A 21,478-nucleotide genomic window follows, 5' to 3' on the forward strand; every position below is an offset into this window, starting at 1 on the left:
CAATCTAGCTTCTCAGCCATCTGCCAATAGCGTCCCTTGTATGAAATCAACTGGGCAAACCAACTGAGGAAGCATGTACCAGAAATTAAAAGACCCATTGTCCGCAGAAATCCGCGAACCAGCAAAAAATCCGCGATATATATTTAAATATGCTTACATATAAAATCCGCGATGGAGTGAAGCCGTGAAAGGCGAAGAGCGATATAGCGAGGGATCACTGTATATAACACTGATCCCTGTGCAGCACAGCCCCTCATGGCTAATTTGCACACAAAATTAGCCATGTTCCCAGCTAGGATCTCAAAACAAGCCTTAAAGGAGCCATCCCATTATCAGAAAACACAGGAGAAATAATAACAGAATGGAAGATTTATTACTGCTTACAAAGTGTTTCTTTCTTCTTCATAGAAGAAAAATGCATGAAGCATCTGCACATTTATATAAAAAACAAAAAAAGGTGTTCCAGCAGCACTTGGTGCCACAGTTTCAAACAATAATAATTTTCTGTATTTAGCTGCACGATATTACAGACTCCTTTCAGGAATTCTTACTTTGGTGATTTTGGCATTTCCCCATTTTTCTTCTCAGCTTTCTTTTGCACAGCTGATTAAACAATATATTGTAAGTTTCTTCCATATTACTACAATACAGTAATCCCTCCTCCATCGCGGGGGTTGCGTTCCAGAGCCACCCGCGAAATAAGAAAATCCGCGAAGTAGAAACCATATGTTTATATGGTTATTTTTATATTGTCATGCTTAGGTCACAGATTTGCGCAGAAACACAGGAGGTTGTAGAGAGACAGGAACGTTATTCAAACACTGCAAACAAACATTTGTCTCTTTTTCAAAAGTTTAAACTGTGCTCAATGACAAGACAGAGATGATAGTTCAGTCTCACAATTAAAAGAATGCAAACATATCTTCCTCTTCAAAGGAGCAAAAAAATCAATAGTGCTGTTTGGCTTGTAAGTATGCGAAGCACCGCGGCACAAAGCTGTTGAAGGCGGCAGCTCACACCCCCTCCGTCAGGAGCAGAGTGAGAGTGAGAGAGACAGAGAAAAAAATCAATACGTGCCCTTTGAGCTTTTAAGTATGCTAAGCACCGTGCAGCATACTTAAAAGCTGCACACAGAAGGTAGCAACGTGAAGATAATCTTTCAGCATTTTCAGACGAGCGTCCGTATCGTCTAGGTGTGCGAACAGCCCCCCTGCTCACACCCCCTATGTCAGGATCACAGATAGTCAGCGCAAGAGAGAGAGAAAGAAAAGTAAGTTGGGTAGCTTCTCAGCCATCTGCCAATAGCATCCCTTGTATGAAATCAACTGGGCAAACCAACTGAGGAAGCATGTACCAGAAATTAAAAGACCCATTGTCCTCAGAAACCCGCGAAGCAGCGAAAAATCCGCGATATATATTTAAATATGCTTACATATAAAATCCGCGATGGAGTGAAGCCGCGAAAGGCAAAGCGCGATATAGCGAGGGATTACTGTACTGTATATTTTGTCACATATTAGGAAAAGATGCTGTAAAATTTGGGTTTGTACAAAGTAATATTTTAGAATTAGTCATGAAATACTTTGAACACAAAATCCTAATACATCCTAAGTGTAAGAAACAAGCATTAAATTGTTATAATTCTTCAATCCTCAGGTTTTTCAAAATTGACTATTAAGTGACTTATTTTTTACAGCTTGGATGAAATGCAAAACACATTAAAATTTAGGGCCTAGTTCTTTGAAAGCTCATAAACAACCATAAATAAGAAAAAAGCAATCCTTAATATAAATTACTGAAAATTTAAGGTAAAGAAAATAACTGCAAAGTTGAACAGGAAGCAAACTTACTGTTATTAAGTCCTTGAACTTTGACTTTATTGAGATCAAGAGCTGGGGCCACAGTGATGTTAAATGGACTTTTGGGAACTGGATCTCCACCATATGTAACTGAGATAGTCATGTTGCCCTTTGTAAAAAATACAACATTCAAGAAAATTGTTGAACAACTTATGTTGAAGCAGTAATTTAAACTATGGTATAAAGACAGCAATGACCTAAAACAATAATGTTATGATTCTACTAACGATCAAATGAAAGATCAGTTTCATTTTTTGCTTCACTGTGCTGAATACCTTACCATTATGATGTAGAACAAATTACTGCACATTAGTTGTGCACTTCATTCTTACAATGGGTGCTAAACACATACATATTTTAGCCATCTCTGGTCTAGCTTTTGATGAGTTGTAAACTGAGGGAATTTCTTTCTTTATTTTACTGAACACTGAATTACACCTGGGTTAAGGTAAAGTAGTTATACAAATATCCATTGCAAATTAGAAACTTACTGAATACTCTAAGCTATGAAAGAGAAGGACATAAAAGCATTGTTAAAAAAACAAACCACTACTTCTTCTTCTTTCTTAGCTACTGTACAGTATAACAAACCACTAAGTATAAATATTAATATGCTTCATTTACAAACATGCACACACTTTCATAGCTATTCCTCTGAGTTCTGAGTGCTGATCCTACCTGCTGCACCGCTGTATACCTCACGGTGTAAGAGTAGTCATGGTTGTCAATAATTTCAAAGTCCTTGACTGCTTCTCCTTTTGCAGATGCAGCAAAATGGACATCCAGTTTGGCCTTACCGGCACCCTTGGTGAAGACAGTAAAATGAGTTGGTTTGCCAACCTCCACACCTACAAAAAATATGGACATTTATCAGTTTTACCATTTAACCTAACCCAGCAGTATGCAGAATGCAGGTGATATGCCCTTACATTTTGCATGTTAGTAGGAATACTGGTATGTCTTCTATTGTGTGTTCCAATATTTCTTAAAATAATCAATATTTGTAAAGCATTTTTCATTATATACTTTATCTCAAGGCACATTTGATTGAAATGACCTGGGAAAGCTACAATAACTTTCCTTGGATCACATAGTTAATTTGGTGCTAAAACAAGAAAACCACAGCATGTGCATATTTAGGTATGCTGTAGCGCCATGTTATGCTACATTACTCCCAGAAATCTCTCCTTTATTGTAACTGACTTACTAAATAATCTACCAAATCTAATAAACAGAGTCCAATGCATAACTTTAACAAATAAAATTTTGCTGTGGAAGTTTGAACTAGTGAGTCCTATGGTCTAATACATTGGACAGTCTCATGAATTGGCAATGCTAAATTAGCTGCAGTGTGTGTTTACCCTGCAATGGACTGATGCCCTGCCCAAAGTTTGTTCCTGTGCCCTATGCCATCTGGGATAAGCTCCAGCACCCAACCACAACCCTAAGCAGGTTAGAAAATGACAAAGACAGTCCTTACTTTGGAGAAGGCCCAATATGGAAAACTAAGCAAATCACTTATCCTCCCTTGCTGGAACCATAATAGCTAAGCAATAGTATCACAGTACAGCTGAACAAGTGGAAAAAAAACCTTGGAAAGGTAATCTCTGAAAAGAATTCACCAAGTCTTTTACAATTAATACAATTTTTTTCCATTTATGATATGAAATTTTTTTCCCAATATAATAATTTCATACCGGTTTTGCTAAGCCCTGGGCCTTCAGCTTTCACCTTATTGGCATCATGTGATGGGTCAACTTTTATACGGAAGGGGCTGAGAGGAATTTCCTGAATTGAAAGAAAGGAAAACAGTAAATTACATATAAAGAGTGTAACATCAAAGTTGGTTTGGTTTCTCAAGCTTTCCTGCCTTTACCTGATCTGCAAAGAGCACCATGATGGTATAACGACCTGCGCCAGGTGGAGTATATTTTACAGTGAACGTGTCATTGTCATTCTTGATAATGTCAAAATCAATGTCTGCCTCTGCAGGGCCCACCACTCCGGGTGCGCACTTAATTCCAATGCTTACATCACCTAAAAATATAACCAGTAGAAAAATTAAAATAAATGTTTGAATCACCCTCACATTAAACATAGTATGAGGAAATCATAATTATGTTTATCATAAATGTTCAACTTGACAACCTTGTCCGGCTTCACTGCAGTCCACTGTGAAGTATGTGGGTTCATTGGCTTTTAGACCAGTCTTTTCTACACCAGGGCCATAGACTTTGACATTTTCTGGGTGGCTACCTTCTCCAATGTTGACCTACAAAAGTAAATTTTAAAAAGAACCCCATGTCTATACAATTTTTTTTCAAATGTTACTTGAAATGTAGCAAGTAGTCATAGGCTAGCTGAAAAAGTTTGAGATGCCATTAACTGTGTTCTGTACTTGCAGGGAGACTTAGTCCTGGAGGGTTTTGGTATTTGTGCCATCATTGCCATGAACTTGCTGCTCTTTCTACTGTTCCCACTCACAGCCAACATATATATGTGTGTCACATAGTGAACAAGAAATGGAAATTTGTAGAGAACTTTTTCCCAAAGTTCCTCAGCAAGAGAGAAGTGTAGACAATTAAACATGTTTATGGGCCAGTTACAGTATATTCATGCCAATACCCATCATTTCTTGGTGGTGAAGCTCTTTAAAGCTGTTGACTGCTAACTAATTAATACTAACTGAGTATTTTATGTTTCATGTGCCAACTATAACTAGGTTTTTTTAGGAAAACGACATTTTTATTTTGAGTTTTGCTAAATAATAAAGATCATTTAGTTAGTTTTAGATTAGATTTACCTATTGTCACTGTGGCAGTCAAAGTGTTAATGTGAGCAGTTGGTTAATCCTAATCCTCATAATTCTTAACGGCAACAATAAAGTTAATCCAGCAAAATAAATATTGACTCATTTACTTAAATACAATGGTTTAAATTAAGAGTAAGTAAATTTAAGATAAACATCAAAGGTTGTGGAAATCTATAAAAAAAAAACCACTTAGTTATCTAGTTGATGAAAAAACTTTCATCCACCTAAGTTAGATGGACTGAATAGTCTTCTCTTATTTATAAAACTCTTCTTATATAAAACTTGATGACACAAAGAGTGATCCTTGGAAAATTCAATTCTTTTACGTTCTTGTTTTACATGTCCTAAGAAGAGCAGCAATAAAGAATTATCCATTCCATACCCATGTTTCTTAAATTTAAATTTCTCTTACTCTGAATGGACTTTTTGGAATGTTCACTCCACCCCAGGTAATGATGATAGTGTGCTTTATTGGCTTGGTGGGCACATAAACACAGAAAAAGGTATTATCTCCATTATCCTTGATCTCGATGTCGATAGGGAATCCTTCTGCATCCTGAATGAAAATCAGAACTGTGTAAATATTTGGGTAGATTTTTGTTTGGTTTACTATAAAACTAAACAAAGTGTCTGACTACAGTACCTGTGCATAGATCTTAAGTTCTGCTTTGCCTGCTCCACGGGCATCAATAGTAAATTCAGCTGGTTTGTTTACGATGCAACCTGTCGCCTCCAGTCCTGGACCAAAAGCTTTAACCTGAAAAAATATACATATATAAATGATACAAATGTTGCTAAAACCTTATCAGTTCATTTAGCAGATAGGAAAATGTGGCATCCAGTTTTAATGAATGCTGACTTGGCATTCTCATACTGTCCCACCATTTCATTTTAGAACTACAACTGATGTTCTTAAGAAGTATTTGATACACTTGTGATTTCTGTATATTTTACTCTTATGAAGTAGACAAGATAGTTTCTTGTAGTTTTCCTTTCCAGTTGTATAGAGCCTTCATTGGGTCTGTTCATCAATTGCCTCTGCATGTACCAGGCCACTGACCCATTGTGTTTTCTCTGTCATCAGCATACTTAAACCACCTATTCACTGTCTATCAACATGCACTACAAGTGTCATGGGACGTGACATTTAAACTTTTATGTTAGCAGGCCTTAGAATAAACAGAATTACAAAATATGACAAACAACTATACTTTACAAGATCATAAGATCTGTAAAATAACAGGGTGGTTGAACTAATCATCAATATCAATATCACTAAGGCAAACCTGCAAGGATATAATTATGACAACATAAAGGAAATTAAACAATACTAAACAAATGTACATATTAATGGCATACCTTCTCAGGGAAAACATTATTGGCAGCAGGGAATATGTGAGCCATGAATGGACTGTCTTTGATATCTTCATCATCACAGATGACATGAACAGCATAGTCCCCAGGTTCAGTTGGCCAATAGCGTACATCACAAGAGCCATCACCTTTGTCATCGCATTCAATTTTAGCTTGAGATGGGCCTTCAATGGAAAAGCCTATGAAAGGGAAGTAAGACAGCAATCTTAACAATGCAATAAAAGATTTAATTAAACAAGAGACAAAGAAGTGTGATCAAAGCAATTAATTTATGCTGCATCCTCTTACTAGTGCATATGAAAATGAGTATCTGAAAGAATTAATCAGCTGTGTTGGGCTAAATGGCTTGTGCTCATCAGGCCTTTTCTTATTTAAGCATGTGGTCATATCAGATATGATTAATAACTGGGGAAAGTAAATGAAGGCCATTACCTGTGAATAAGCTACACAACTGAATAATCTAAGCACAAAACTGCAAGGTCTAGGCACAAGAATATTTGCTAAAATGAAAATAGACATTATTTATTTAATTTAAATTGCTCTCCATAAAAATGAAACTGTGATCTGTAAACCAAGAGTTAACTTAAATGAAACTAAGCTTTATGTTATTAAATCAGTCTGGTTAGTGCAATTAATACCTCATATTCATTATTATTAAACTCTACATGTTATTTTATGTTATGTAACATCTAAGGTCAAAAACTACATAAGGTTTATTCTATTATGTGTATTATGTCTTCTTATATTTGCTCATACCTTACCAAAAACCAGTATTTGTATTAGCCTTTTCATGAAGAACTGTTAGAAATCCAACATACAGCTATCTATTGAAATTCTCATAAACTTAACACAAAAAACTGATGTGTCTGATTCTTTGGGTCAACATTTTAGTTACATTCTCAAGTCTACATGCTATTTTACAGATATTTATGTTTTTTGTTTTTTTCTTTTACAAAAATTTAACAATTAAGCAGAGAATACATCTTATATGAATATTAGCTGTGGTATAAATCTGTATCAGAACATTATTTGATTCACTAGAAACTGAAAGAATGTGCATTGACCTAGAGAAACATAATGGTACCTGAGCCAACCTGGAATAGAACACAATCTCTGGCAAGATGCTTTAATATTGTAGAGCAGGCTCTGAATGTTCCATGGCTCATGATCTTATGATTAATGTATGGTCTACAGCTTTAGTTTAAAAAGGAAACATGAGTAAGCAGCTACACAAGGCAAGGCCACACCAGAACATTAAAAAGAACACCTGGCGCCTGGTCTTGGAACGATAGTTTTGTATAACAGCCCAAGTCTGCTATTAAGACCATGGCTATATGACAGAGTGAAAGAAAATTAATAATGATAAAATCGCTGTATGCAACAATATTTAAATAAATTTTTGCATAAATATTTTTGGGGCGGCACGGTGGCGCAGTGGGTAGCGCTGCTGCCTCGCAGTTGGGACACCTGGGGACCTGGGTTCGCTTCCCGGGTCCTCCCTGCGTGGAGTTTGCATGTTCTCCCCGTGTCTGCGTGGGTTTCCTCCGGGCGCTCCGGTTTCCTCCCACAGTCCAAAGACATGCAGGTTAGGTGGATTGGCGATTCTAAATTGGCCCTAGTGTGTGCTTGGTGTGTGGGTGTGTTTGTGTGTGTCCTGCGGTGGGTTGGCACCCTGCCCAGGATTGGTTCCCTGCCTTGTGCCCTGTGTTGGCTGGGATTGGCTCCAGCAGACCCCTGTGACCCTGTGTTTGGATTCAGCGGGTTGGATAATGGATGGATAAATATTTTTGACATTATTAACCTGGAACACTGTAACCATACATACCACTTATATTTTGCAATATCATATATCTAAAATATGCATATCTGTATTTACTGTAAGTTCTATTTATTTTTTAAAGGGTTCAAATGTACAGCTTGGTGCTGCACACTTAACAGATTTTTTTTTCTCACCCAGAGTTCCAACTTCAGTTCCAATGGCCTCCACCACAAAGTCTGCGGATTTGCCAACCATTCCAGTCTCCAGGCCAGGACCCCAGGCTCGTACCTTCTGAACGCCTGCTTCAGGACTTATATGAACTTCAAAAGGACTATAACAGATAAAAAGTTAAAATGTAATATTACTTTAATAATGTACTGTTTTACCTAATACACATGTTAACTGCTATGGAGTTTTACTTAGAAATGCTTTCTATATTCTATTAAATGACTGAGTTTCCAAATGAAAAAAAGCACTTTTGAACAGACAGTGTGGACAAGGTACCAGACCATTTAATGGCTCACTTAACACACACACCTACACTTGCACTCACTCGGGACAATTTACGTTTGGCAATTAACCCAATCTGCACGTCTTTAGGATGTGGAGGAAAAGGAAAGCTCACACAGATACAAGCAAGATGGGCAAAGTTCACATGGACTATGACAGGTGGGGGTTTCAAACCCAGGTTGCTGCATAACACCACCATGCCATCTCTACTCAATACACCACAGATAAAATACATAAAATTACATGTTTTCTACAGTTACAATATTCTTAATTTGCATACAAAAGGGTAAATACTAAATCAAGAACTTCATCAGACCTTCTTGGGATGGCATATCCTCCCCAGGTGATTGTGACTGTGTATTTTCCAGGAATTACAGGGTAATATTCACATTCAAATACTCCATCTGCCATCTCACGGATTTTCACTGGCTCCTCTGCACCTCCTATTACAAACATATGAGAAATATTCACATAAAAACAAATTTAATGTATCACAAAAGATTCCAGTTAATTCAGACTGACGGTTAATGACCTAAATTGAAAAATTATTTGCAATCACTCATCTTTGTGTAGTCTGTCATTACTTTACTGCATATTGACTTGACATATAAAGGTTGCTTATGATTCACTATGTGATTTTGAGCACATCACTTAAGGTGGTCACTATCAAATAGTAAGGATATTAATCCACAAACGTTGTGCTGTACTGGTCATGCTAAGAGCACAAGAATGATGTGTTCTCAGCATGGACAACAGTGCAGATATCTCAGGAATTAAAATATATTTGAATTTGCTCTGAATGCACTGAAAATCCTGATTTTTTGATTTCTTTAAGAGTAGTGCATATTCATTCATTCATTCACTCTTTAAATTCACTTTATCTAACTTACATAAATTACCTTTTTAATGTTACTTTTATTTCTTAAATACCTAGAAACCATGACTTTATTAAGTGTTAAAGACAAAAAAATGCACACATGAAATAAAAATTGTTTTATTTTATGCAGTTTGTATATATGTAGTATGTCAGCATAGTCTTGAAAAATATGCATCAACAATGTGCTTTTTAATTGTTTTATATACTGTAAGTGTCACAGCAGATGGCCTGGCATCTCGACAGGGATGGAAGGTGAATCTTTGTTTGGCCAGGAGGCAGTAATGCAAGGACAATGTGAGAAGTAGGATGGTTAATAATTCCTATCCCAACTGGGATAAAAAAATAACGAATGGACTTAGGTAGACTGGAGATGCTGAACATTTCAATCTTACGTACGAGATGGGATAGTGTTCTTCTAGTTTGGCCCCAGTCTAGACAGTTGCAGGGTTTCCTGGGATTTTTCTTTCGAATGTCTACCCTGTTATGATCCTTGGGTGTTGCCAGGGGTATGCTGTTGGGAATACATCTCCCTAGTTTGGGAGGCTTCTGTATGACCCGGAAGTGCTTCCATTATATGAGGCCTTGGCTCGGGAAGTAGTCCTGGGTCTATCATAAAAGGAAGCAGTCTCACTTCAAGGGTTGAGTCAAAGTTGGGAGGCAGAGGGCAAAGCTCAACTATAGGAGTGGAAGGAGATATTGTATTCATTTGTGATTGTGGTTTAGACTTTGAATACTGGAACAAAAGGTATTGTGGATAATAAAACATTTATTTGTACCCAAGATTCTCTTGGTGTAATTGTGTCTGGGGTTTGGGGGCTCAATGGTGCACCCTGGAGGTGACAATACATACAACAATTTATACCTTCATCTGACTAATATCTCCCACTATGTATTAATGAAATGCAGGGTGACTACTTACTTGGCCCTTTTATTAGCACTTTCAGCTCTCCACTACCAGCTCCTTTGGTGTATACTTTGAAATCTGCAACCTCTTTTACTCTGACCCCCTTTGGTTGCAGGCCCCGTCCTGTGGCACGGCAAGCATTGGGATTACAAGCTGTAAAGAGAGGTGGGGAAAAAATGAGGAAATTACAAAAATAAAAAAGCAATGGAATTAATTGGCATATCAGATATATGATTTTATCATGGCAGAAAATTCACAGAATGAAATAAGAAAAAAAAAGGCAAACAAGAATATGGTACAGGACAACAATGCAATGATTCATTCTTTAGTTGTGTTTCATGCAGTACTTTTTTACAGATGAAAATTACTAAACAAAAATATTGAAAAAAGGAATCTATAGTATAATAATCAAAGATAGATAGATAGATAGATAGATAGATAGATAGATAGATAGATAGATAGATAGATAGATAGATAGATAGATCCATATCCCAAATATGGACAAAGTGGGTTTAAAAATGGATGGATAAATTTATGAACATATATGCTGTAGGAAATATAAATATATATACAGTGGAACCTCGGTTCACGACCATAATTCATTCCAAAACTCTGGTCGTAAACCGACTTGGTCGTGAACCGAAGCAATTTCCCCGATAGGATTGTATTTAAATACAATTAATCCGTTCCAGATCATACGAACTGTATGTAAATATATATATTTTTTAAGTTTTTAAGCACAAATATAGTTAATTAAACCATAGAATGCACAGCGTAATAGTCAACTAAATGTAAAAACATTGAATAACACTGAGAAAACCTTGAACAACAGAGAAAACTAACACTGCAATAGTTCGCGCTATAGCGCTACCAACTGCTGGCTAAAAACACTTTTTTAATGAGTTGTAAGCACAGGGTAAAAATGAACATTTGAAAAAATCCGTAATTTAATAAACCACCAAGAAAAGTAACATTGCAACAATGCACGCTATGAACCAATCGCTGTAAACAGAAGTCAAAACAAAATCAAGCCCAGTGCATTCTTTAACTGCCTTCTCTACCTTATGAGTCCAGCCCTCTCTCTCTCTCGCGCTGCCTGTGTGTGTGAGTCTGTGTCTCTCTAGTGCTGCCTGTGTGTGTGTGCGCGGGTCTCTCTCTGGCGCTGCCTGTGTGTGTGCGGCTCTCTCTCGCGTTGCCTCTGTGTATGTGTGTGTGTCGCGCTCTCTCTCTCTTGCTCGCTGCACAGGAAATGCACAGGGAGAGACTAAACATGTACAAACCGAAAGGGAAACTGGCTTGTTCGTATACCGAGTGTGTGGTTGTGAAACGAGGCAAAAGTTTGGCGAACTTTTTGGTCGTAAAACCGATTTGTACGTGTACTGAGACGTTCGTGAACCCAGGTTCCACTGTGTATATATATATATATATATATATATATATATGCAACCCTGAACTGCATTAATTAAGTTAGAAAATACATCAGTTTATGTATACTTGAAATTTATGTTGCTTTTTATGTTAACAAAACCCTTTCAGCTCCATTTTACACACATATGAAACAGTGAAATACAATTATCAATATTTGTTGGACAACACTGTTTGTGTGGAGTATTCATATGCTTCCTGTGGTGGCTGCATTGTTTTTACAGGTACTCAGAGTTCTTGCCACATCCCAAAGATATGCATGTTGGGTTACATGGCGACTCTAAATTGGTCTGATATGAGCGACTATACCATTTTTTATGGACTAAGGTTAGCTTCTACCTTGCGCCTAATGTCAGCAATTTATGGTGCAATATAAAAAAGGTTCTTCTCAAAAACAACGACAAATCAGCACTTTGACCTGGCACATATATTTAGGAAGTTGCGAGAGTTTTTCTTAGTCTTGTCAACATATTTTGTTGACTTTCAGAAGGGTTATGACTGCATTCCCTGCAGGTGCTATAACAATAGGGTCTCAGAGTTGTTTTTTGTATTCTATTTGATTCAATCTGTATTAACTGGGTATGTCTCCTCCCTTAGCCATGATATTCCACAGAGGTATAGACTCTATACAGTTTGGGGACTTGAGGGCATGCATCTTCCCTATAATTTGTGAATGAAAAGTCCACTTAGCCATATCTTCATCAGATTTTGCTTTTCTAGGTAGAGTGAAGACAGAGAAAAAGGTACATTTCTCAGTTGACCGGGGAACCACTGAGAATCTGTAAATTTCACAGAAAAAGATGAAGGCTTGCCTGCCCAACTTTAATTGCACTGGAACTTTCACAACGTAAATGAGATGAAATGAGAATATCAGTGGTTGGATTTTTTCACACTAAGATTGTCAGAACAAAACTTCTTATCATGAAAATGCATGATGCCTGACAATAAGGCACATAATGTTCCACCAGCCATTATAGCATTATATAAAGATTCTCTACATAAATCCATCCATTTCTCAAACCTTCTTATTCCATATAGTGACACAATTAACCAAACCTTATTCTAGCAGCAAAAGCCATAAGGCAGAAATAAATCCTGAAGAGAACAGCATTCTTTCCATGTTGTTCAAACTACACCCACTTGCTAGGGACATTTTACATCACTAGCTTTAAACAACATGCTACAGGATGATGGGAAAGATCCAAATATGGTAAAAAAAAAAAACACTGATGCAAATTTGAAAACAACATGCAAACTGCAGAAAAAATACATTTGCAGCTTGGATTTGATACCCAGGACTATTCTTTAAATAACAAGCTAAGCTAGAAACTTGCAAGAATGTTTGAACTGTAACCATGCAGCTGCAGAAGTCTTTCAAAGTGGGAAGTTCTCTGAACTTCTAATTGCAAAGTGTGTTAGAAAAACAAAACTGAGTTGAATTCCAGTTACTTTATCATGTATTTTTAACATAAAAATTTAACTGAATAACAAATAATTATTTTGTGCATTTTGTCATAATTGTAAAAGTCAAAATAAAAAAAATATATTCAAATACTTACATACAGTACAAAGACTAGTTAATTGATTGATGCTTATTCAATTGATATTTCTTTTCATTTTAAAAATCCTTACTAAACAAAATGATGCATAGTGAAAAACAGATTATTCTAAAAATTTTATAGTTTTCTAAACTGGCTGATATGCATATTTGCATTTATAAAGTGATAGATTAAAATCACTTTTTATTAAAGATAAAACAAAAGTTAAGAGAATCAAAATTTAGAGAAATAAATAAAGATATGCATTATTACTGAAAGATGACCTACTTTGTTACAAGTATACTGTAACAATGCAAGAGTTAATATGGTAGTAAGTAGTGCATATGTCTGAGTAATTTTTGCTTGTCTTTGTCTGATTTTTGAACACAGTAAATCTAAAACATGAAACATTTTGGTTTATCGTATAAAAAAATAAATACAAAAATAAAATTCAGAAGAACCCTAACAAATGTTTTGCACAGCAGACACTTTGTCATTCCATTTTGTAAAACTCACTGAACAAGTACTTTAGACAAATCTGAAATTGTTTCTGCATTTAAGACTATATCCTGATTTTTTTTTTTTTATTTTACAAAACAGTGTTAATAAGAAGGCGTGACACTTCAAAAAGTAAATTTCCTTTGTATCTCTACTTTATGAAAGTATAATTTGATGTTATATATATTTTTTAAATAAAACATCATGAATGAGAAAAGTGCCTGATGGTTAAGGAGCTGATCTGTAGCCTCAAAGGCTATAATGTTATACTTATTGCTGGTTTACTGCTTGTGATCAGATTGAATAAATGATGTAACACTTGTGAACCTGCTTCGTCAAATACAGAGTAATGGGTTCTATCGCTTATCTGGGCAGGACTTGGCACAAGATAGGAATCAAACTTGAACTGGGTGCCAGTCAGTCACTAGGCCCACTCATGTAAGCATGCTTATTCAAAATTAGGCCAATTTAGAATTACAAATTAACACACATGTCTTTGGGATGTGAAAAAAAAAACCCCAAGTACCCAGAATACAACACATGCAGACACAGGGAGAATGTACAAACTCCACACAGACAGCAATCAGGCAAGGTATTCAAACCCAGGATGCTGCAATCATCTGGACAGACTGCTAACCACTGTGCCATACTGGATGAAACAAAAATCTTTCTAAAAGTAGAATGCAGTGGATGTGTAAAGAGATTTGAGGTGGTGGCTACTCATGATAGGCCCAATATAAAATAAAGACTGTATGTATTTTATTGTGTTATTGGAGGAGACTTAACAGTGAATTTTTATATATGTATTTCTACATCATTAATTAGTTGCTTTTCTAGTTAGTGACAGGCAAGTAAATGACAAAATTTAAAATCTGTCAAGAAAAAAATGCATCACATGTGGGCAAATGATTAAAAATACAAATGAATGCTATATGACTGTCGTTGTGATTTGAGACAAGAATCAAATGCAGTTCAAGTACACTAAAGCTACTGTTTATGGACCCATGATAGGCGAAGCTTCAGCGCATGCCATCAAAGCTGTAAGGCCCTGGATGTCCAAACATATGAGACTGCACAGGAACAAGGCAAGCCAGCAGCCCATACTAACTTGGTCGATGCGGTTTAGGTGGAGTTGGGGGCGGGACTTTCTTTGGCTTTTCACTTGGTGGAGTGCAGATAGACTGAGGTATAATCTGAATGGCTGGAGCACCAGCTGGTTGGCCAGACTGGGGAGCTAGAAAAACAGACAGGCATTATAATCAAGATGTCTTTTTCTTCTTTTAGCTACAGGGAAATGCTTCTGCATATTATCTGTTAAGACCATATAGAAACCAGATTGTACATAGATGTTCACCACCATTGGAACAGCTAAGGCCACTTTCCACAACCTTTCCAATTCTGTTGCCTGCAATTTCTTTCTCATATTATGGTAAATCCATTTATATACGATAGCATTCTTTCGATATGAACAACAGCCCAAAAAAACTGAAATATTTAATAAAAATAGTGATATTGTAACAGCGGGGCTATTTTTTTTTTTAATAAGGACAATTTAAAAGTAAAATATAAAGAAGTAATACTGTTCATCCTCTAATTAAATTCTAATATTTGAGACTTGAAGACTTTTACTCAAGAAAGAAGCTTATAAATGGAGAAGAAACTACTGTTATGAGCTTCACTATCCCAAAGAAACTTTAGTGCCTCTTTTTTAAAAATTTATTCAAAAGCATAACTGGAAAGTGGCATTAGATACCTTCTGAAATGTGTACATTAAATGGGCTTTTTGGGATCTGGGCTCCTGCAAAAGTGACATAGATGGTATGAGGCCCTTCCATCACAGGTCGGTAGGTGCAACGGAAAATGCTGTCTCCTTTGTCCTCAAGAATGACCTCGACGGTATCACGTCGGCCTTGGGGATCAACAATAACAACACCAACATCTCCTGCTCCAGCTCCTTCAGAATCAAACATGGAGAAGTACAGTTATTTCAGGATTTCTGAAAACAATAACTTAACAACATCATTATTGGTTAGAATAAATTATGAAGAAGATTATAAAGTGCTTTATTATAAATTTAAATTCTGTACAATGTTGTTAACCTATCATACAAGACTGAAGAATTTTGGTAAATTGTACTGTACCTGCTGTGTAAATGTCAAAGTAAGTTGGTTTGTTGGCAACATTGCCTGTAGGCTCCAGGCCAGGTCCCCTAGCAGATACTTTGTTAGCATCTCCTACAGCCATAGAAATATTGACCATAAAGGGACTTTTGTCTATGTTTTGGCCAGCAAACAGCACTGTCACCTGCAGGAAGAAAATGTAATCATCTTTTAGAACAGTTTATATATATTTTATTCGCAAAAGGAAAATCCTAACAATTGACACCTACATCAGCAAAATTAGTTAATCTTTGTCCTTGCGAAGGTTTTCATTATGTACACAATGAAAATGTGATGATTTAATAAAGACTTAAATAAAAGTTGCAATGGAAAGGAGCATTTTGTGGTAGTGGTTAGCATTTCAGACATTGTACCCTACTATTTCCAGCATTTTTCATAGTATAGCTTACCTTGTGAAGGCCTGCCACTTTTGGGATATATGTGACTGAATACGTTCTGTTTTTGTCATTGTTGGCAATAACTCTGGCCTTTAAATGTAACACAAAAAAGTAAGTTAAACAAATTAATGTTTTGGTAGATAAATTCAACATTCCACGTTTTCACCACTAATGTACAATAAACACATGGTGCTCACATACCTCTTCTGTATGCCCCTCAGGGTCTTCTACAAACACCAGTACTTCTCCCAGACCTGCCTCAATGGTCTCTACAGTGAATTCTGCAGGCTTCAGTACAATGTTACCATGGGGTTCAATACCTGTGAGGAATTAAAAAAATTAGCCAGATAAAACAGAGCAAGAGGCCAGCAAACAAGAGCAATAACAATCTTTATACTGTTTGAATTGTAGTTTCAAAGAAAAAGAGTGATGGAAAAGCAGTCTGTATATTTTATTAGCCTTTATGCCAGCTTTCTGCATTGACATTTTATGGGGTTTTGATAGCAGACACAACGTCGAAAGAAATTAATGATATACTTGACTTAGCACTTAACTTTTTATTATCATTACTTTATTTCCTCTCTGCTTACTTCTTAATCAAATTAACCTGTTTTCATCACTGCCCTTGTTTTTTCAGAGAAAGATTTGCTGATTTATCTCTTTCATCGTTTTAAACTCTTAAGGCATCCTCTGTTTACTTAAGATGAAAACATTCAGCATGTTCAGTCATCGCTCAGAGCTTATACCCTGAAGTCAAGAAATAAAGTTCATGTTCATGGGACTTCATAATATGGAGAAGAGAGCAACATACGGTATTCCAGAAACAGTCTCTCAGGTTATAAATAATGTGTCTTGATTTGCAGTGCCATATAAGTATATACAGGCATTCTATTCACTTCTCTACACTGCCTGTTTGTATGCAGGAATGAGTTCACTAGGACTGGTAGATTACTTTCACAAGGCACACTTTCAAGATGCAGGCTCCCATTGTTTAATTATACTTATACCTTTACCTATGTATAGCTGTTTACATCGTACATCTTTGGCCAGGTATTCACAACAACTGAATTTTGCTTATATTTAGGTGCATTTTATCTGCTAATTTATGCAATTTTGTTCACTGTTTTCTATAAATCTGATATATTTAGATAAAGTACTACATACTTAAATAGTTATTTTTTGTTAAGTTAAATTTGTACCCATCTACACACAACAACTTGAATTCTTGCCTCGTGTGTAATGATTAGGTTTTCATTGCATATTTTCTCTAAAGATTTTTGAAAGTCAACAATTCTCATAAAACTGGCATAATAGTAAAATAGCATCTCCCATGTCTCATCCTGTGTTGACTGAGACCACTAACACAGCCATATAGTGGATGAAAGCTTCTTCCTACTTTACTGTGACTGAATTTGAACAATGATATTAAAAATGCGTAACTGAGCATATCCATTTTGAGAAGCCAGTGGCGGAATGCCAGCAAGAACCGTATACATCATATGGCATCACCTAGGATGATGTGATAGATAAGAACGTACAAAGGATGGAAGTGACAGCAGTTTGTGGCTGTTGAAACTCTGGTCTGGAGAAAAATTTGTAATTGCCTTCTAACCTTTACTCATCAAATATCGAGTGTTTTTAGCTATAGTTTAAACATCTAAAATTTCCTAAAAATAAAACTCTTAAATCCTGACTAAATCATTTTAATAAATTTAATTGACAGAATGAATGTAGCGTGGAGTAACAGTCACAGGATTATCCAGCAAAGGCTTTTGAAAGTGTATGTCATTTCCAACATTTAGTATATTTCATTATAAACAAATATAATCTGTATCAACTGCCTACACATAATATATTGTAAATTAATGGAAATTGAAAATACAAAATATCTGCATTCTAACTTTAATTCATCAGGTTGTATAGTATGTTTTCCATTCTTCCCAAAATGTAAATAAAAATATCCTTTTGTTCATGTCTAAGTCTTTACGTCATGACATAACATTTTTTAGAAACTGTACAAAATATAATTTTTTTTGTTAATTGAGTTTAATTTATAATGTTTTGCATTAATTCCTCATGTATTATATTTTGATATAAAGTGATTTGTATGATTTACCTAATTGTTACCTAGAATCTAAAAAAAATTGCATAGCTAAAAATGCAATATTTGCAATATTTTGTCTTTTGGTAAGGCTAAAGAATTATATACAAACCATTTCCTAATTTCTCTGAAGAAAAAAAGTATATAGATTTCAGAAATAGCAAAGTGCTGTTTGCTGGATTTACAGTATATGTGTTGACGTACCTGGCCCATAGGCTCTGGCCTTCTTGGGGTTCAACTGCTTGGATCTGAGAGGGGCACCTGGTTTTAGCTTGGCTTTGGGGAATTGAGATAGGTAGGTCATCACTGAGTGTTCATCCACATTGGGGTCAACAATCTCTTCTGGTGCTATCACCTATCAGAACAAGCATACATCAAGTTGAAAAACCTTTAAAAAAACATTTTTTTATCAAAACAATTTATATTTATGCATCTCCCTTCTTTCTCTCTCTATACATACACACATACATATATCATACATCATATACAGTATCTACACATACACACACACACACATACATACACATATATATATATATCTATGTGACATTTTTGCATCTTCTTTGGGGTTGCTTACTGTCAGATGCTACATGAATAAACTATATTAGACCAAACATGCTAAGTAAATGGATAGGGGAATGGATATCCAAAATTTAAAAAGAATAAAAAGGAAAGCTATATGTTTCATTATTGAATATAGACAGTTACTGCGTATAATACAGTATGGTCTAGTATAAGTATATTTAATCTGGTCCCTGATTTTGACAATTCAGCACTATTGCAGTATGTTCCTGTAATTATGAAGTTGTTTTCAATTAGTTTCAAATACCAGGCCCATTTTTTTTAGATTTCTTTTAAATATGATAAAACTCAAACTTAAATCTTTGCAAATTAATAATATACAAATGTCACCACTTATTGTTTGATGTATTTACTGCAAATGAAAAAAATATAAGCTCAGTATTATACTTCTTAGCATTCAAGAATATAAGCATGATGTCTTTAAACAGTCTTTTACTTTCTACAGCTTCACGACCAAACATTTCAGTATAGATGGATGGTTTAGAATGTCTGGATTGATCTGGCTAATATTCTTCTGAAGATGGTAGATCATTGCCTACTTAATGAACAGTGCATTCTAATCTGATTGCTGACACTGGGCTTTCTTCATTGGTGTTCTAAGCAGCGTTAGCGTGTATAGTGTTAAATATTGATAGTGACATTTGAAAACTGCTAATCTGAACATTTCTTGATTTGCTGCCAGCAATCTTTCAGAAAGTACAATTTGAGGATTACTGTTTTTATTTTCATTGTACTGTACATAAGTTAAGATGAGCCTCAATGTCCACTGTGTACAAGAGTAGATAATTGCTTATGAAAACAGCTTATTATGAAAAACATAAAAGAAATTACATTGCAGTATTGAACATGCAGTTAGGTTTGTTTTTATATGTTATGAAAATATCAGCTGAACATTCAATAGATATTAATTATAATTTGGCTTCAGTAAAAACATTTGAATAATATTAATACTGATAACTTATTCATACACTTCCCAGCAGTACTAATGGTCTTTGGCAAGTAGAAGAATGCAAAATGTTTCCCTAGTTTTTGAATTTGAAGGCTAAGAGAACAATGACTTTTCAGTTTCCTCCACAACAGTTGTGTGACAGACAAAAGTGATAGAGAAATATAAAGGGCATATGTATGAGTAACTAGGGTTATTTTGTCATTCTAATACTTTTTAAGACTTAATGAATTATAGTAGGAGGACATTGCCTTCAAAGACAATGAGTGCACATCTAAATGTTATACCATTGAAGTTTTCAGTACTGTACATCTTTTGGAATTTACAAGCTACATTTTAGTTTGAGGCAAGCATTGTAGCTTACATACTAGAGTTAAGTGGAAAAACATGATTTAGCCTCATGTTGGGTGTCCTGTTGATTCTGCATGATAACACAAGAGTCCTGGTGGTTTTGTTATTATTTAGTCAGCATCCATCAGTCACTATGATTTTTTATTGACTTTCTCTGTCCTTGAACTCTTAAACAAAGGCAGCATACAAAGAAGCACGTCCTATGAACATTGTTATCAGTAGAAGTCATTGTAATTCAGATAAAGCTGGAAAATCTAAGCTCTTTTCCTTATTAAAAAGTGTGCTTGTGTCACCACCATATTATACTGGTTTTGGGTATGAGAAATTAAATGGTTGGCCCCAGTGTTAAATGGTATTTCTGTGTTCTTAAAAGCTTTAAAGTAATTCTTACAATAGTGTGCAGTAAAAGATCCACATGTTCTCTCTCAAAAATAGTCCGCAATAATAACAGATATGCTACAGATATTAAACAAGGTTCATTATATTTTAATGAATTATGATTTGAATATTATACAAGATGCAATCTTGTATAATACAGTATGCTGCAACAATGCAGGTGAGAGAATATGCACTGAAGTATCCTTCTATTTTATAATCATGCTCAGAATAAATTGAAGAATAATGAAAAATTACCAATGAATCTGGTAATTTCAAGAAATTGTGTCATTATGCCAAAGTGTTTGTGAGCATATTTTTCAATATTTACTGAAGCAGTAAATCTAAGAACAATATATTTTTCAATAATTTTGCTTAAGGAATGATTGCATATTGACTTTGAGCTACCAACAACTTGTAAATGACAGCCTGTATGAAAAAACAAAATGTTCTTAATACATTTTCAACTTGAACTCACTGAAGTTTCCTGTTTACAATACTCTCCGTATTAGAATTTGTATGAGATAATTGAATCATTGTAATAATTAGACTCTTTCTATCTGTATTCCTATGGTGAATTAATCTTTACAATTTCTAAATCTAGGATAACAAAACACTTGTCATAGTAAGTAATGCCAATTGTATCTTGAATTAATTAACCCTGAGTCTGTTGACTGTCATAAAACAGTTTTCATTTAGCTAAAGTGGTGCAGTCATTGTGGCATACATTTCTCTGGAGCCATACTTTTATGATAAATTAAAAAGAATAACTTGTTTCAAACCTGAGGCACTCCAAGCCAGTCATCAGCCTGCTGCATGGCCTCTCTGGCATTCTCTACCGGCTGCTTTGGATCCCAGGTCTCCCAGTCCGGACACAGACCTTTCAAGTTAAAAAAACAAACATGCATGAAACACAAGAACCACAAAACAACATGAGGAACAAAATATGAAATGATAGATAGATAGATAGATAGATAGATAGATAGATAGATAGATAGATAGATAGATAG

At 35.4% G+C, this 21,478-nt stretch overlaps 1 protein-coding gene across 4 annotated transcripts in view; it reads right to left on the reverse strand.

The window, feature by feature from the left end:
* The window catches only part of flncb (filamin C, gamma b (actin binding protein 280)), a 148,723-nt gene that overhangs the window by 57,154 nt on the left and 70,091 nt on the right, over window positions 1–21,478 (reverse strand). For 2 of the 4 annotated variants that reach the window (XM_028813185.2, XM_028813176.2), the window contains exons 3-20: window positions 21,251–21,348; window positions 18,419–18,569; window positions 16,315–16,433; window positions 16,126–16,203; window positions 15,698–15,860; window positions 15,310–15,510; window positions 14,665–14,790; window positions 10,111–10,248; window positions 8,631–8,757; window positions 7,999–8,135; window positions 6,031–6,224; window positions 5,315–5,428; window positions 5,084–5,227; window positions 4,008–4,131; window positions 3,736–3,896; window positions 3,557–3,647; window positions 2,538–2,707; window positions 1,851–1,968 (exon numbers count right to left, since the gene is read on the reverse strand). In XM_028813185.2, coding sequence (XP_028669018.1) covers window positions 1,851–1,968; window positions 2,538–2,707; window positions 3,557–3,647; window positions 3,736–3,896; window positions 4,008–4,131; window positions 5,084–5,227; window positions 5,315–5,428; window positions 6,031–6,224; window positions 7,999–8,135; window positions 8,631–8,757; window positions 10,111–10,248; window positions 14,665–14,790; window positions 15,310–15,510; window positions 15,698–15,860; window positions 16,126–16,203; window positions 16,315–16,433; window positions 18,419–18,569; window positions 21,251–21,348 — 2,454 coding nt within the window. The remainder of the gene's footprint in view (window positions 1–1,850; window positions 1,969–2,537; window positions 2,708–3,556; window positions 3,648–3,735; window positions 3,897–4,007; window positions 4,132–5,083; window positions 5,228–5,314; window positions 5,429–6,030; window positions 6,225–7,998; window positions 8,136–8,630; window positions 8,758–10,110; window positions 10,249–14,664; window positions 14,791–15,309; window positions 15,511–15,697; window positions 15,861–16,125; window positions 16,204–16,314; window positions 16,434–18,418; window positions 18,570–21,250; window positions 21,349–21,478) is intronic. The other 2 variants (XM_028813192.2, XM_028813200.2) reach the window with 1 other exon arrangement.

This window comes from Erpetoichthys calabaricus, chromosome 1 (assembly GCF_900747795.2).
Source record: "Erpetoichthys calabaricus chromosome 1, fErpCal1.3, whole genome shotgun sequence".
NCBI classification, from domain to species: Eukaryota; Metazoa; Chordata; class Cladistia; order Polypteriformes; family Polypteridae; genus Erpetoichthys; species Erpetoichthys calabaricus.